This window comes from Haliotis cracherodii, unplaced genomic scaffold (assembly GCF_022045235.1).
Source record: "Haliotis cracherodii isolate W230 unplaced genomic scaffold, xgHalCrac1.p SCAF_2, whole genome shotgun sequence".
Classification (NCBI taxonomy): Eukaryota; Metazoa; Mollusca; class Gastropoda; order Lepetellida; family Haliotidae; genus Haliotis; species Haliotis cracherodii.
Genome location: NW_027266275.1, coordinates 12,639,405 through 12,657,824, shown reverse-complemented (window position 1 = coordinate 12,657,824; position 18,420 = coordinate 12,639,405). Strand labels below are relative to the sequence as shown.

General features: G+C 41.8%; 4 protein-coding genes across 4 annotated transcripts; 3 read left to right on the top strand and 1 right to left on the bottom strand.

Annotated features, from left to right (window-relative positions):
* The first annotated feature begins 4,279 nt into the window (after positions 1 to 4,279).
* LOC139468136 (uncharacterized) lies at positions 4,280 to 5,251 on the top strand. The gene has a single exon (XM_071249907.1). The coding sequence runs from the start codon at positions 4,280 to 4,282 to the stop codon at positions 5,249 to 5,251; it is 972 nt and encodes a 323-aa protein (XP_071106008.1).
* Positions 5,252 to 6,688: 1,437 nt separating this feature from the next.
* LOC139467452 (uncharacterized) lies at positions 6,689 to 7,735 on the bottom strand. Its single transcript, XM_071249006.1, has 2 exons — positions 7,727 to 7,735; positions 6,689 to 7,426 (listed from the first exon to the last, which is right to left on the bottom strand). Exons 1-2 carry the CDS (start codon positions 7,733 to 7,735, stop codon positions 6,689 to 6,691), a joined length of 747 nt encoding a protein of 248 aa, XP_071105107.1.
* A 4,067-nt stretch (positions 7,736 to 11,802) lies between these two features.
* On the top strand, positions 11,803 to 14,637 carry LOC139468709 (uncharacterized). The gene is made up of 2 exons (XM_071250830.1): positions 11,803 to 11,879; positions 12,587 to 14,637. Exon 2 carries the CDS (start codon positions 12,594 to 12,596, stop codon positions 14,112 to 14,114), a length of 1,521 nt encoding a protein of 506 aa, XP_071106931.1. The 5' UTR covers positions 11,803 to 11,879; positions 12,587 to 12,593; the 3' UTR covers positions 14,115 to 14,637.
* A 1,445-nt stretch (positions 14,638 to 16,082) lies between these two features.
* Positions 16,083 to 17,573, top strand: LOC139467451 (uncharacterized). The gene has a single exon (XM_071249005.1). It carries the CDS (start codon positions 16,083 to 16,085, stop codon positions 17,571 to 17,573), a length of 1,491 nt encoding a protein of 496 aa, XP_071105106.1.
* The last annotated feature ends 847 nt before the right edge of the window (positions 17,574 to 18,420 follow it).

Below are 18,420 nucleotides of genomic sequence, written 5' to 3'. Positions count from 1 at the left end.
ATACATACCACACGTGTTGCCTTGAATACATACCACACGTCAACCTTGAATATATACCACACGCGTTCCCTTGAAAACATACCACACGTCAACCTTGAATATATACCACACGCGTTCCCTTGAAAACATACCACACGTCATCCTTGAATACATACTACACATGTTCCTTGAATACATACCACACGTCAACCTTGAATACATACCACACGTCAACCTTGAATACATATCACACGTGTTCCCTTGAATACATACCACACGTATCCCACTGCATGTATACCACATGGGTTGCCTTGAATATGTAACCCACATGTTCCCTTGAATACATACCACACGTATCCCACTGCATGTATACCACACGCCTTGAAATTGTAACCTACGTGTTCCCTTGAATACATACCACACGTATCCCACTGCATGTATACCACACGTGTTGCCTTGAATATGTAACCTACGTGTTCCCTTAAAAAAATACCACACGTATCCCACTGCATGTATACCACACGTGTTGCCTTGAATATGTAACCTACGTGTTCCCTTAAAAAAATACCACACGTATCCCACTGCATGTATACCACACGTGTTGCCTTGAATATGTAACCTACGTGTTCCCTTGAATACATACCACACGTATCCCACTGCATGTATACCACACGTGTTGCCTTGAATATGTAACCTACGTGTTCCCTTGAATACATACCACACGTATCCCACTGCATGTATACCACACGTGTTGCCTTGAATATGTAACCTACGTGTTCCCTTAAAAAAATACCACACGTATCCCACTGCATGTATACCACACGTGTTGCCTTGAATATGTAACCTACGTGTTCCCTTGAATACATACCACACGTATCCCACTGCATGTATACCACACGTGTTGCCTTGAATATGTAACCTACTTGTTCCCTTGATAATAAACCACACTGCTCAAAACCACCCACCTTGGTACAAGAGCACAATATATAATTAACATTATATAAATATACATATTGTTACAAGTTACTATACATTTCATGTTTATAGTTAAGGATGTATATATACTAATAGTGTACAACGCACTGCGCCCTATTACATCGATACATAGCCTGAATAGTGTTGCATAAACACATGCTCATGATATAGTAGAAAGCGTACAATCGACTCTGCTGTTGAGATGCATAATGTCTTATATGCAGAATGTTCAACGATCGTTTTCCACGTTCATATGAAAATGGGACACGCTTCATAAAACTGTTGCATATGACTTTGTGTCAAACCTTTTTCCTCTTTGTTATTGAAAAAAAGCGAGGAGGGAGAAACAATTTAGAAAATAATCCATCAAGAACACCAACAAACACAACTAGACCCACTCTGAACTCGGCTCTTTAATACAATGTGTCGTTTGTGTTTCATGGAAAACAGAATCTGCTTCAAATAATTTGAAATTACTATTCATAACAATGACTGACGCGCAGGATTAAAAGGACGCCCGTGATACAGAATGTGTATAATCATTAGAAATTTTGTATGATCACAGTGACTTTGACCTTATGGGGAAAATGGATTCACTGTGAGATCAAAATACATATAATGAAATTTTATGCAAAATATATCATAGATGCAAAAGGTAACCAATTGTTTTATCGGGTAAAAGCAAAAATTACAAATCCGCCAGAAATGTAATATATAAAGCCCTCAAAATAACAAAAAATATGATCACGTAAGGGCGAAACAATCAAACCAACTACCATAGGCTCCTGGCCCGGCCAAGGGGTGCAACACCGCACAGTGAATAGCGCCGTGGACCAATGGGTCATTATAACCCTCATATCGTACAAGAGAGTTGTGTGTGGCTTGGTTGCCCCGAAACCTACAACTTGAACGGACATTATTATGTTTAAATGGTGTATAACGGTGAGTGAGTTGGGTTTAACGCCGCTTTTAACAGTATTCCAGTTATATCACGGCGTGTCAGCTTAATGTGGAAGGAAAGCCCGATGTGATGCAGGTCTCAGACGTTTACCACTTCGGTGAAACCCACGAGCACGGGTATGGTGCTGACAAACCTAGAAACATAATCGGGGCGAACCGGGATTCGAACCCACAATCATAGGTTTCTGGTGTGCCCAAGGGACGCAACTCTGCAAAGCGAATGGTGGCGCCTTAGACGACTGGGCCACCCGTGATCCCGGTGTATAACGAGTTTGTATCGACCATGTGCAGGTCAAGGCTGTCTTGCTCGGTTATTATGCCCCGTGGTGAAAATTAGGTATTGGTGATCGATGTATATCACTGTTCAACGTGGCGATGTGTATTGAGATTACTCCCGGGGGGATTTCAATGATTCTGGCGCTGGCAACTCTTGAAAGAGAGGAATAACAGATATCAGACAGGCAATACCCTACTTCATAACGATGGACCTATCTTTCGCTGCTGGAAGAAAACAATGATCGATTAAAGGACACGCAGTGTGAATCAAATTGAGGGTATTTTTTCTTTTATCACTTACCCTTTTCGAACGACAATAGCAATGATCAATGAAACGGTTGAAGGATTTAACGTGATTGCTATAGACTGACGGCAATAAACGAAAAGAACAGTTTAATATAACGTGTCAATTAATATTATGGTTTCATGAATGGGTTTTCTGACCTTTGTGGAGTGAGTGAGTTGGGTAAACGCCGCTTGAACAGTATTCCAGTTACATCGTGGTGCGTCAGTTTTATGTAGGAGGAAAGGCTAAAATGGTTCAGGTCTTAGACATTTGCCGATTTAGTGAAACACTCGACCATGGAGATATTTCTGATAATAACATATAAACATAACCAAGGCGAATGTGGGAATCGGTTTATGGATCACTTAAGGGACGCAACTTGAATTATATTTTTCGTTCTTAAACTAAAGAAAACGCAATGACCTAGTTTTGTTGATACTAGTACCTATTTAGTCCATGTACTATTTACTTACTGTATATACTTTTCATGAGTACAAAAAATGTCCTCATGATTTAAATTTTGCTCCCGGGGGATTATACGGATTCTGGCGCTGGCAACTCCTGAAAGAGAAGAATGACAGTTATCAGACAGGCAATACCCTACTTCCATACATTTCGACGCATACATCCGAGGGCACGGATGGCCCAGTAGCCTAAGGCGCGGTGATGTGGAGCTCAGTCCCTTACCCGTACCAGGATCCGCTGCCACTGGGTTCAAATTCCGGATTCGACACGGTCGTGATTCCATGTCTGTTAGCATTGTGCCCGTTCCCGTGGGTTTCACCAAGTAATAATATCTACCATCGGCGTTACCCAGACCTGAAGCTTACACTTATGATATAAGTGAATACGGTCAAAGGGACACCATACTTATATAACTCACTTACTCACGTACTTTTCGCTACAAACTACATTGCACACAATTAACATTCTACGTATCTAATTTCCTTTCTTAACCATACCCTCCAAAGGATAAGCGCAAACCTTGTGTTTCTAAACACAAGCAATTTAGCTACCATGCAACGAGTGATTTTTGTACTGCCAAGAGCCCTAGAGATAATCCAACCTGACCATACCTACTTAGTTAACAGTCACTATCAACACTTGCCCATAACGTTAGATCAGTCTTAATCAGGCTCGCACTGTGACATCAAAGTTATATTGTTCATAAAGCCGAAAGGTGGGCAACTGTGTTTTGAATACAGGTAATCTCAGGTGGATATCCTAAATGAGTTACCCAGTATGTGTTATGTGAGTTTCTCCGTGCATATTGTCTTGCAATCAATAACGGATCACTGGAGCTCTTGATATATGATCTAAGCCAATAGTTCAGGCCCAATGAAGGGAAACAAACTGAAAAAGTCTCACTTCATACTGTGTTTGCTTTCAGGTAACAATGCAGGGAGTGTGGACTCTCAGCGAGTGTTTTACCCGATCAGATAGATTTGACGAAGAAGTTCTTCAGAAGTAATGAGACTCAATCAGGAACTTCAGATCAGCCAAAATGGATGAAATGTCAAAAGGACTCATGGGAACGGTAATTAACGGATAGAAAGAAATCAACGACAGGTACAACAATTATACCAGTATACATTATTCATAGCGTGGATCCTGAAAGTGTTAGGGTATTTTCAGTTTCGACACTGACGTCAAACACTGTTCTTTCAGTATTGATGGCGTACCTCAATAATTAAGTCATTATAAGACATGAACACCGGCTGTGATGTTTTTCTTCGGGGAATTTGATGCTTAGAACGTTGGGTTCTGTGAGTAATCAAGTTTGTGACAAGTGAAACCTAGGCCATGACAATGCATCCAAAACCAAAGAGCGCACCACCTCGGATTAAATCTAAGTTCATGTCCAATAAGTCGAATGCGATGAAGGAGATGGAAGCGTGGGTCAAAAAGGATGCAGATCCACTTGGAGCTAATCACGAAGCGTCAAGAATGTCTGGTCAACTGGTTGATAATGTTACCGAGGAACGAATGCTAAAGTCGAAACTATGGGATCTTTCGAAAGAGAGGTACAAATTCCTCACCCAGAATGCCTACGAGAAGAAGGTGTTCGTCGACAGAATGCAGCGGAAGTCCAGTGTCTTCAAACGTATGTTAACTCAGAGTGATACAATGAGCAGTAGGAGGTCTTCTATAGAGAACAGTGACTCCAGTGTGTCTTCGTACCGTGTTAAGGGACCGGGGAAATGTACCAATGCGCGTCAGGCGTTTCTTGAGAGGATGGATCCGAAGAATGGACGCGATAGGCCGAGGGAATTGCGGAACGGCGATCATGGTTTAAAGGGTAAATCAGTGACGTTTATACCAGATCTGGTCACAGAGATGGCCGCGAAATCATCAGGGGCCTTTAAGTTACCAGTAACACACAGCGCGAAACCTTGGGCCAACGAATCACTGGCAACGGATGCCCCACGATTACCAAACGTTGTTGTTTCGGCGGCAGGTCTTTCTGCAGCCTCAGTAACGATGCTCGGTGCAATTGGACGAGAATCGGCCGGTGGTGGAGTTAAAACATGGGCTAAGAAAGGATCGTCAAGGCGATACGGTATGAGCATGGATAGTTTAACAAACGACAGACGTTATAGTAATCTGGAACATGCGCTTACGCCAATAAAGGACTACCAGACTTCATTTGATGTGAAAGACATCGTGAAGAACATGGACTGTCTCCACATCCCCCCTCGAAAGCCGAAAGAGAGTAAACCAAAGATCGGAATGAAAGCTTTGGACTTTATGAAGGAAAGGGGTTTTGCATTTTGAAATTGGTCTGAAAGTGGTAAAATTGAAAGGTAATAGTGCTTTCATGAAGTGCACCTTAATTCGTGATGTTCCCATGTGCCTATTGTTTGCTGCTGCCAGGAGATAACTATCTTTATCTTAATGTGTACAATACTGGCAGGCAGGATGTAATCCTCTGCTACAGTACAGTGACATGTTTATACAGTACGTGACCCTTGTCTTTCGACATTAATGAAGAGCTTAAAGCTAAAAGGGGCCAAAATGCACCTTGGCCCTTTTTGTATATTATTGCATAAATAACACCTATGAGTTCTTGTCTACCTGTAGAAAAAATATTGTATGTTTTCATTAATGCGTTTTTTTAAATATAGCTACTTACAATTCTATGAAAGGGCCAAAAGAAAGTTTCAAAAGGGCCATAGTCTTTTTGTTAGATTTTGTCCCTTTTAGCTCTCATTTCCGTGTGTGGTTGAGACTGGTTGTTTGAGAGAGACTATTTCAACAAAGTTGGCATTAGTTTAAATCATTTAAAAGTACTTCAATAGTAAGTGTTTGTACTTTCAGTAGTAGTTTATCAATCTCACATGTTAAATCCTAATAATAGTATGCAAATGCCTGTGGGTCAAAAAGGGCCCAAATACAGACATTGGCCCTTTCCACCTTTACACAAATTAAAAACGTAAGTTTATTTCCTTTTTCGAATGTTTTATAACAACATTTATATCTCTGCTGTCAGAATGCGGTAATGTCTAGGAATTTATCGGTAAAACAAGTTCATTAACATACATAATATTATGTGTTTTCATCAATTTTCTCACAACAGACTCCACATGACATTGGCCCTTATGGCTCTAAGCTCTTCATCTCTAAGAATACATGTAACATATTATTATATGTCTGCACAATGATGTTCCTATGACGTCTGTGTCCATATACTAAATATACTTAATTACCAATGTCTTTTTCTCTTTTTTTTGTCCTTTTTACCTTGATCAAGTGAATTGGGAGATAAACCTATTCTGATTTAAATTTTGAGCAGAATATGTTTCCCGCCATTCTACTATGACTTAAATGCGACGCATTCAATGTCATGGTAAAATGTCCATACGCACTTTAAAGTTTTGGTTTTCTGCCACTCAATGTGTATCATCTGTCTTGGTGTTGCCAGGGGTCTTTGCTTTTATTTACACGATACACATTCACCAGGTTTACATACTTTCCTTTAACGAGGTACATATCACTTGTATGTCGAGTGTCATGGCCAGGGACTTTCAGATCTTGTGGCATGCCCCTGTATCCGTACTTCCATGTAATATTCTATAATTATGTACCAGGGATTTCATGTCACTATGTCCAAAAGTATCTTCAATCTTAAGTGACCAAGTCCCTTAAGTATCTGCATGGAGTTTCGTGTGTCCATGTCCATATTATATTTTGAGCTTCTTAATTGATGTGGTTCTATGAACTTGTTGTTTTATGTTGACACGCCTCTGTGGGATCTATGGCTATATGTCGACACGCCTCTGTGGGATCTATGGCTATATGTCGACACGCCTCTGTGGGATCTGTAGCTATATGTCGACACGCCTTTGTGGGATCTGTTGACTTATGTCGACACACCTCTATGGGATCTGTAGCTATATGTCGACACGCCTCTATGGGATCTGTGGCTATATGTCGACTCGCCTCTGTGGGATCTGTAGCTATATGTCGACACGCCTTTGTGGGATCTGTTGACTTATGTCGACACGCCTCTATGGGATCTGCGGCTATATGTCGACACACCTCTATGGGATCTGTGGCTATATGTCGACACGCCTCTATGGGATCTGTGGCTATATGTCGACACGCCTCTATGGGATCTGTGGCTATATGTCGACACGCCTCTATGGGATCTGTAGCTATATGTCGACACGCCTCTATGGGATCTGTGGCTATATGTCGACACGCCTCTATGGGATCTGTAGCTATATGTCGACACGCCTCTGTGGGATCTGTAGCTATATGTCGACACTCCTCTGTGGGATCTGTGGCTATATGTCGACACGCCTCTATGGGATCTGTGGCTATATGTCGACACGCCTCTATGGGATCTGTGGCTATATGTCGACACGCCACAATGGGATCTGTAGCTATATGTCGACACGCCTCTATGGGATCTGTTTGATTCTGGTTGATTAAGAGGTTTCCTTCTTGCTACGGAAACCCCTTTCAAATATATTAAGCCTTTTCACCAACCAACGCGCGCATGAATACATCGATAGCCTACATATTGATTCATACAGTAAAACGTATCTATATTTCCTCTGTTACACGCTGGGTCTCTAATACAAGCCATGTCTCTAATACACACCGGTCAACGGCTCTCGCGAAATCAATAGACGGTCAAGTGTCTAATAGAGGAAATACGGTAGTTTCATATCGGACCTTTTGACGACGATATGACGTTGTGGGCCGTAACCCTGACTGCTTCGATGATGACAATACAAGACTTACCAAAGGCATATCTTTGCATACAAATGATAATGTTTATGAAACTGTTTGAGACATGTTCGGTGGCGAACAGACTCTGAACAGGCAATTTTCACATTGAAACAACTGACAATGAAAGTAAGATACAACCTCAAGTTACGTGTCGATTCCCAAATTGAATTGAATACGTTAATCCATAAATCTGTACGTAAAAGAACTTAGTGTGAAACCAGCAACCGACCAGCAAGTGGTATACAATCAACAAATGTATTACAAAATTCAATAAGTTTACAAATCAATACAAATTAGTGCACAGCAATAACAATTGCAGTAAACAAAAAAGTACAATATTCAATGGCAATTAATAATATGATGGCAGTGGTCAGTGTCAAATGCAAAAGAAAGTGGTGATAGCTAAAGACAGTGATAATACTGTTTATCCATCCAGCGGCGACAGTGGTCAAGCTTCCGAGATGGGCTGGTCAGGGAATCAGGGATGATGAGCGATCCTCGAATGAAAGCTGGTCTTGACGTTATGAAAATGCGTGTGTGTTCCATACGTAAACTCACTATTGTCCTCTTACAGGCAACCTATCCTGACTCTGGAAAGTTCCAGATAGTGGTCTCATAACGTAGAATATTACAGAACTTCCCATATGTTTCTATAACATACTATCACCATCCGCAGTATACAGACTGGAAGTTTACACACCACACAAGCATCTACATATTGTAACCTCCTGACGACTGATCACTGCCCAAAAGGTATACAACGAGCGTCTACCGAATCTCAACAGAAACAATTTATAGTCACAATCACTATTACACAATAACATACACTGCCACATAACAATTATCAAAATAATTGTTTATTCTATTTATCAGCATGTTGTTTACAAACCTTTTTGTGATCGATATTCATTGCCATCTACCTCAACCACCACCGTTAGAATTTGGCAGGAGGGATTCGAAAGTCCATCAGAAAATAATCCTTCCTTCGAAAGACCACTCAAACAATGTCCCGACATCACTGAAGTCACATCAGAGGAACTTGATCATAACAACTTATCAAACTTGATTAAATTCATTTCAGAACACGCACGATTAAGCAACCATACATGAACCACTGGTTCTGCGTCACAACTGTCACACTTCTTTCACACGATAGAGTCGTCGAATGTCGTGAAATCATGAAATTGACAGGTTAAATCCAACACCTCATATCAAAATAGCCAGCTCGTCTGCAGCCTAAAAAGGGCTGTTCAGTCATGTTCCAGTTCTATTGGCAATCCTGTTGTACCACAAGCTCATTCCCTGTAAATCTACAGGTTAATGTTGAACCACATCATAGATCAGGGTTGTCATCTTGCTTCGTGTTACCTGTCAGAAGCAAGCATATTGTAAACAAAAACATTGGGAGCCATTGACAGTTGTGAGTAACCGTGATGTTGGTCAAGTTCTTCCACATCCTAGTTCCGGGTGAAGAGGCATTTATTTTGTATTATCTTGTGTTATAATTTGTATTATATACTGGGGGTTATTGTTACTAAGACGTACACAATTTTAAATAATAGTAGTATGTTAATTACTTAAATTGTTGGAGAAATAAATTCGTTCAGCTTTTCTTAAATAATCCTACAATGCTAGATGGCATATTTGATTTCCAAGAAATGACTTATCAAGCTGTTTCGAGTCCAAACAGTGCATAAAAAGTTCCGATGAAATTAAAACATATATACTCAGTTTGGAGGGTTATTTGTCCAATTCTTTTAGAAAACCTCTGTGTTTTGAACACCTATTTTGATTTAGTCAAAACTTTGGGTATTTTAATGTTGAAATGTAGCAATATCTGTTACATTTATTACTACCCGTGACCCCTTTTCGGAATGTTTTCGGTGAGTTTTATACCCTTTGTAGTAACGCCTTGCAAGAGCGCACCGCTTTGAAACCCTCTTGTCGTGGTAGAATGGAGATAAACCCGCTGTGTTTGGAAATTTGAGGTAGTCCCATCCTGAATGGAGGTCAGACCACAGTGGTTTTTAAGGGTGTAAGGCCATCGTGGTTTAATGGAGGCCAGACCATCACGGTGCTAAGGAGGTCAGACATCGTGTTTTACTGGAGGCCAGGTCATCCTGGCTTAAAGGATGTTAGGTTTATTGGTCTGATTTCTTTGACTAAACGTGCTTAAAAGCTAATTCCTATAGGACCAGGGACCTGTTCTACAAAGTGATCTTAACACTACGACTGTCCATGTTAAAGTATGGATCAAGAAGTAATGATCACCTTAGCGCTACGATCGCTTTGTAGAACTGGGACTTAAGGACCGGAAAATATAGGTGCGGACAAGAAAATGTTTAAGGAAAAAAATCTGTCTTTCAAATTTCGCATGAATAGAATTATTAAAGGAAAATATAAAGAATCGACCAGTTCTTGTTTTAGCCCCTTAATGCCAAGTGACAGGCAGTGTAACAACAAAAAACAACGTTAAACTTCTTTTGGTATGATGCGGCCGGAGATCGAGCCAGACGCCGATGCTCTGGACCACAGAGGCAGTCGGACATAACACTGATTATCGTTTTTTAAAAGACAATGGATTTTGATTTTATGTTTAGTCTCAAATGTCCATAGTAGGCTACAAACTTACAACCCTCGGGGAGATGAAATCATAAACCCGCCGATATGCATGTATCTTCTTTAGAATTGAGGTAATAAAACTGTCATGCATTTCGATAAAATATATTTCCATGAGGTGCTGCAAGAAATGTGCACACGGGATAGACATTGGTATGAGGGAGGGAATTCGATTTTTTATGTGGAGAAATGCATCGCTGTAATCGCCGTTGTTGCCGTCGCTGTACCCTGTGTGATATTACTGTAATGTTGCTTTGAGTGACTAAAACCAATGTCCATTCACACTGGAGGCCCTGTCGTCGAAGGCGTCGCAATTCGCTCTGCCTAGTTGAGTCAGTTAGGAGTGCCAAAAACCTACGATCCATCCTTGGTTCGAATCCCAGATTAGCCCTGATTATGCTTCTTGGTTTGTCGGCACCATACCCCTTCTCGTTGGTAAACTCCATCAAGTTGACTTGCCCTGATACAACTTAAATACTGTTCAAAGCGGTGTCTAAGCCCAGCTCACTCGCTCACTCACTCACTTCCAGGTCCCGCGAATTACAAACGTTCTCTTTAAACACTTTTAAGTAGTAAGGGAGGCTACTCTATTTTTCTGTTCTCTATTTAACACTGAGCGACAACTCAGATACCGACAGTATCATGTGTGAGAGTTGCTGTAATTAGTATACCCCGAGTAGCCTTTAACGGGGTGTTGTCTGTCATAGTCTTTGACCTTGACACGAGTAACTACAATAGGTGTTTTATCTGATACTTATGTTTGGACTTCCATTTAGGTTTCAAAGACACATTGACTGAGCGTTACAGCATTTGAATGAAGAGTAAACTGCTCTAAGCGGTCGTAAAAGACTCACATGGTTCACCCAAGAATTCATTCTATCCCGTCACTTTTTGCGAAAATACTGAAGACGTTAGTATCAACAACAATATGTAGAAAAATGTAAAGTGACTATATCTTAAGACACGGTGAAGACTGAAGAATTGTATAATGTAATCTTGGTATTAATGTCTTAGTGGATATCCGTAATGTTTAACATTAAATTCCAAAATATACAAAACATATCGTCATACTTTCGACGCACTGGCATTAGTTCTTATTTAAACGATCGTTGCCAATGCGCTGATGCATAAAAGTGGCCTTGCAATTTTGCAAAGCACTTCATTATTTTGTTTTTAATTATTCAACGGTATTGTTATTATTGATACTCGTGGCTATTTGTTGGTGTATGTTTTGCGATGATTTCAACATAATTTAGGGGATAACATATTGTAACATATGAGTATTTTACGTAAGCGTCAATATACAATAAAAATGTTATGTTGCACCCGTAATCTGCCGGTGAGTCTTGCATCACAATCCTGCCTTGCTTGGTACAAGATACGACATATCATTTTATCAGTGACGGGCGTTTCGTTTTGAATTAGGTTACAGCCCGACCTGCTCTTGCTGAAACAGTGCGACAGACAACTTCGTCTGTAGAGGATCTGAATACTGCGAGCACACTGCGCAGAATACATTCCTTTCTGACATACACCAACCATACAGGTAAGGACACCATCGTTACGTTGGCTACTTGCGAAACCATGTACTCTCAGTCGATACCATTAAGGTCATCCATATTTTTTGTGTGTGTTTCTCATCTCCAACCTCAACGATTAAGAGGGCGGGATGGCAACAAATATATATTCATATATATAAATAGATAAATACTGTTTTATCACAAAACATTAACTCTTTGTTGACATATCAATATTGAGAAAACTTGGTATTAGTCGTTCAATTTATTTATGATGCAAATCGAGTAACTTTACTTCGGAAACGATTTTTTAATAACACTAGCTGGAAAAAGATGACCTGTCTTTTTTTAAAGTGGGAAATGGTAGGAGTATTTTTTGCTATTGCAGTTTCACACGACGGAAGAAATTGGGATAAGAAAGCTTTATGTTATTTCACTGAGGAAGGTCGGGAGACGGGAAACACAGACACAAATACGTCCAGCCGCTGTTTCTCTATACAGGTGTTGCGTACATGAACGTCGCTAACAATGCAGTGGCGTGGGCTAACCTACTTCTACACAGTTATGTATGTCGCTCCACAAAGTGACCTTTGAACGCTGCATGACCTATGTGTTATCTTGGCCGTGCAACAGTCGATGGTGTTGTAGACCAATCTGACTACACCATTAATCTGAAATAACGTATTGCAATATTTTCATCGCTGATTTCGTTGAGTAGTGTATTTTTACTCAACAGTTCAAAGATGCCTCAAACTCGTTCCAGTCGAAAACGTGACCTTATCCTCAGTGACCCAGCTACGGGGGTTGAAGTGAAGACGGGTCGAATCAGAAGGAATCCCAAATCGCCAAGTGTTGATAAAACAGGAACAAGTGAGCAGTATCAACAATCCAATGCCGGCGTTGCTACGACCCAACCGACGACGTCAGAACTCAAGGATGTCCTGCAGGACCAAGTGGGGACATTGTCCAAGCGAGTAGATGAACGGTCAACTTACGTGCAACGTCAACAGAGAGTCATCACGGAGGCCCGTGAACGTAAAGAATCCAACCAAGATAGCATTGCTGTAATTGTCGCGAATGCCGTGGATAGGATTAAACATAAGGAGGAGAAGATGATGACAGAGTTGGAGGAAGTGACGGAGAAGCAGCTCCAGCAGCTGAATGCTGACTTGTTGAAAGAAGAAGCTGAGTTGCACATTTGCAAACAGCAATCTGACTTCATCAACAAAGCTGTGCACGATGGCGATAAGGCTAAGTATCAGAGTTTTCTGGCAGAAGTAATGGATTTTAAGGAAGGGATGAGTAACGCGGACGTTATACGTCCAATAAACACAATCACATTCAATCAGGACTCGGAGAAAGTTGACAAAGCCGTTGACAACCTGCAGCTGGCGAAGGTAGATTTCACGTATCGCGATAACCCCTTATATACACCAACGTTGGTCAACACGATCAACTGCACATCTTTGGATGAGAAAGCCCATGCAATACTTGCACAAGATGTTACTGTTCTCGATATTGATGGAATGGATATAGTTGTCGTCACCGATAGTAGAAACCACCAACTGATATCTTTCTACACAGGAAACAACGGTCCTTGCTTTAGCGTTCTTCCACTGGAGCATTACCCACACGGGATAACACATCTAAAGGAGAACAGGGTGATAATAGCTCTACCGAAGATTGCCCAGCTTGTCATTGTAGAAGTGACCCCTGAGCTGACGCTGCTCTCAACCATCCCATGTGGGCGATACTACAGTGTTGCCGTTCTCAGCCCTACAACTTTAGTAGCAGGAGGTGGACAATACGGGACTGGCTACTGTGTTGACATTATTGATATGGATGGCAACGTAATGAGATCAATAAGCAATTCCCTCATCCAATACTCTGCGTACCTCTTCGTGAACAACAACGGCAACATCGTTGTCTCAGACGGAAAAGCGAACTCTGTGTTTTGCATGACACCCGAGGGTGATCTGGTGTGGAAACACGACCCCAGCAGGTGTATGCCATCCGTAGAGAATCCAGATGGGATCATCCAGACCAGCACAGGGGACATCCTTGTGTCCGGCTCGTTAAACAGCGTCAGGAAGGTGGTCCTGCTCACAGATACGGGGGAGTTTGTCAGAGATGTCCTTACGCCGGATCAAGGGGTTCACAACCCATCTGGACTTAGTCTTGATAAACGTGGGCATTTATTCGTGTGTGACGGAGATGATATCAAAGAGTTTGCCTTCACCGAGCAGAAGATGAAGGCAGGATGAAGCAATGATACCTACTTCATCCTGCACACATGTCACAACCTTCATATTATTGACGAAGGCTACTGGTCGTGTTTCATGGGTGCAAGCATAGACATAAAAAACTTGGATGCATTCCCTTGAGCGATATTAGGCATAAAGCCTACACCAATACCATGGCATAGGTGTTCAAGACCCGCTGCACTGGCATGATTTATGTCAACACCCAACAAATAAAGGCAGTGTGTGTCATCCTCAGAGATGTGTACTAGTTCTGCTAAGTGTTTATTTATTTGGTTTAGTGAGTACATTGAAATCCCGTAGAGACCACACAAATACATGAAAAAATAACGATTCGAAACAAGCTGGTACATCCATATATATATAATGATTAGTAGAAGTAATTCTGGCGTTGTCCTGAAACTACATCGATTTAAGCGATATGCCGAAATAAATGGAGATCATGTAGTTTCGCTGTAGTTGATCTGGTTTCAAAGAATGTCTTGAAAAGACTTCTTTGATCAATCAAATACCGAAAAATAAAATGCTGTTAAGAAAGTTATTAATTATGTCCTACCTACCTATCTATCTCCCATATAACTCCATCCCCCTAACCAACGGACTTTGAGAAACACCCGAGGGTGACGTGGTTTGGAAGCACGACCCCAGCAGGGTTGCGCCCACTGTGACGAGCCGAGTGGGATCAACACAGGGGACACACTTCTGTTAGGGTGGAACAACAGGAGGGAGGTGTTTCTTCTCACAGAGACTCAAGGGCATATCAATGCATAGGTGGTGAGGTGAAATGGGGGTTAACGGCGCGTCCAAGATTGTTGCACTTATAGACGTACATACACGTCGTGTGTGTGTGTGTGTGCGTGTGTGTGTGCGTGTGTGTGTGCGTGTGTGTGTGTGTGTGTGTGTGTGTGTGTGTGTGTGTGTGTGTGTGTGTGTGTGTGTGTGTGTGTGTGTGTGTGTGTTTGTCTCATATTTATGAATAAATACCCAATCTGTTGTACAACTGGATTATTGTTAACGCTGCAGGCTTACTACTCCAGCTGTAAGAATTCGATTGAATGCTTTAGCATGAGCCCACCAGGACGCGGTAACAACGAAACAGTCAAGTCACAGATACCGACATGTATGTTAATATGTTATGAATTACAAGCTTGATACACTTGCGACCTATTCTGCTATTTGACACTCGGGGGTGGGGTGTGTTGGTCGGGATAGGTAGGGTGTGGTGTGGTGGGATGGATAGTGTGTGGTGGGGCGGGGTGGGGTGGGGTGGGGTGGGGATGGGTGGGACGGGGTGGTGTGGATATCAAACGGCCGGTCTCTTACAGCAAAATGTAGCACAAACTAGGGAAAATAAGGCACATGACATCAACGCGGGTGAAGAGGCGTATCACAGACAAACTGATAGGTTTGATAATTGTGCAAACAAGTGCAAAGGCCATCTTTTCACAATGGAGTTGTTCATATGACTGTCATGTGGTTAAGGTCACAAGGACACTAATCATGTGTAGAAAGTATCTAATGTTTGTATGGACAAACGTATGACGACAATACGGCACCTCAAATCAAACGCAGCAGTCCGCACCAGACATTGTAATTCAGGTAGGAAATATATGGCGATTATTATCTACCTGTGCTTCTCTACCGTAAATATAATGAACTGTAAAAAGCGAACGAGTGAATAAGGGATACAACTCTGCATAGTGAGTAGATGTGTGTCTCCGTAGACTGTACACATTCAGTAACAGCAGTTGTCGTGTAAGAAGATATGACAGCAAACTATTATAGACACCCTTCTATAACTACAGGTCTATAAGACGCCTCACTCACGCCTACAACAATACACCTTTAACATCTGTTTTTGTCATTTACAGGTTAACTGTCCTGCTACCAGTCAAGCTGACACACCTTAGTGAGGTGACATAACGTTACTGTACATTAAGCAGTGATTGTGTCTCTTCACACGTCAACACGATGCCTACGACACGATCGGGGGAAAAAAGAAGTTGTGGAAATACTGGAGGATCAAACGTAGTGAAAACGAAGAAGTCACAGGAACCATACCAAGGTCAAAGCAGGGAATGTTGCCCAGATTCAGAAGAAGAACAAGCAACATGCAAAGATGGTGTCAGCACTCAGTCCACGAAATCAGATCTTGATTTATCCGAAAAGAGAAAATCAATCTCCAGAACAATCCAAATGAAACATCAAAATATACAGAGAATAAAGGCAAGCATTGCCGAGTCAAGGAAGACAAGAACACGCATTCAATCAGAAATACGATGTGTCAGCAATGCAATCATCAGTCAGTTCAGACAGAAAGAGAAACAGTTAATGGACGGACTTGAGGGAGTCTCTGAGAAGCAGTTTGGGCTGCTATCTGATGATGTGAGGCAAAATGAAACAGACATCCAATCGATCAATCAAAACAATCTTGTTCTCAAGAAGATGCTCGACAACAACGACTGGATGGAACTATACCCTGCTCATCAAAAGCTTCTGTCAGGACAGAAAGAGGATGAAGACAAGGTTGTGCGTCTTATACACGATGTCTCCGTCTCACAAGACTCTGAAAATGTCAAGAAGGTTTTTGATGACCTTTCATTTGGTCGGCTGGATCTTACATTCCAGGATTTACATGACCGCTCGTGTCGTCCTACGCTTCTAAGTACCACTAATGTTGCCTTAAAGAAAGACTTCAGACAGACTGGCTACGCATTTGATATCATCGTCCTCGATGTGGAAGGAATCAAGACAATTGTTGTATCCGACTGTCTCAATAGATCTGTGAAATCCTTCTACACCAAGAATAACGAATCGTGTCATAGCGAATATGGTGTGGCCATGCCTTATGATTTGACACAGCTGGAGCACAACCAAGTGATGGTGTCTGCCCCTGAAACCCATAGAATATTAATACTGGCTGTCACACCTGACCTCCTTTGCCTCTCTGAAATCGAAAGCATGTACCGTTACGTAGGCCTACGTGTGTTAACTCCTTCCACGCTAGTAGGTTGCAGGTATGACACTGGTACCGTTGATATCCTGGATAGGAAGGAGAAGGAAATAAATATAGTCAAAACCTTCCCGTCTCCATTCGAACGTGACAAAGGTGGATATTATAGGTTGTGTGTTACCAGTAATGGAAACATCCTCCTAGCCAACTGGAAGAGGAAGTCTCTTGTAAGCATGACACAACAGGGTGATTTATTGTGGGACCAGAGCCCCGCTGAGGACGGCGCATTCATCAAACCAGTCGCTGTGAAGACTACCCGAACTGGAGACATCCTCCTGGCAGACGGTGAAGCCAACAGGGTGATACAGCTGACAGAGTCTGGGCAGTATGTCAAGGATGTTCTTGTGCCAGAGGATGGACTGGCTTCTCTCACTGCATTGCATCTTTACAATGAGAGACACCTATTTGTCGGTGTTGATGGGAAAGTGAAGGAGTATCTTTTGCCTTGAAAGACTAAAACTTGAACACACAATATATACTGACACACAATGTAGACGTTGTAAATGTAGTTTTTGAAGCTTATAAGGTTATTGTCTTGTGTTCCGTTCAACATTTGTTGAGTGATTAAGTGGTTAATTTCTAATCCTGATTAGGTCTGGTTCTGTAATGGTGTCGGCATTGTGTTAAATTCCCTTTTGCATATACCAAGTTTCCACAGTTCGACAAAGTTGGCTACCGATTGTTGCTTTAACAGGCAACAATTTCATTATATTTGATTGATAATTTTCTTTCCAGAATTTATCTTAGCGTCAACCCTTAGGGCAGGAGGTTATCACATCGATGCTTGAGCGCTCCTCATCGTGTGCTTGTTGACTCATTGTTGTTTTGTTGTTTTATTGTATGTACAAATTTGGGGAACATTGATGCCGATGTTGTCTTTCCCTCCCAAGAGATCTCATTCCTTGGAGGGCGGTCGGGTAGCCTAGTGGTTAAATCGTTCGCTCGTCACGCCGAAGACCCGGGTTCGATTCCCGACATGGGTACAATAAGTGAAGCCCATTTCTGGTGACCCCCGCCGAGATATTGCTGGAATATTGCTAAAAGCGGCGTAAAACTATACTCACTCACACTGGAGACCCGGCTCGATTCCCGATATGGGTACAATGTGTGAAAAAGTTGTAGTAGTAGTAGTAGTAGTAGTAGAAGTAGTAGTAGCGGTAGAAGTAGAAGTTGCCGTTGTGGTTGTAATAGTAGTAGCTGTGTTAGTAGTAGCAGATGTGATAGTTGTAGTAGCTGCTATGGTAGTATGAGTAGCGGAAGTAGTAGAAGAAGTAATAGTTGTAGTGGGAACAGTAG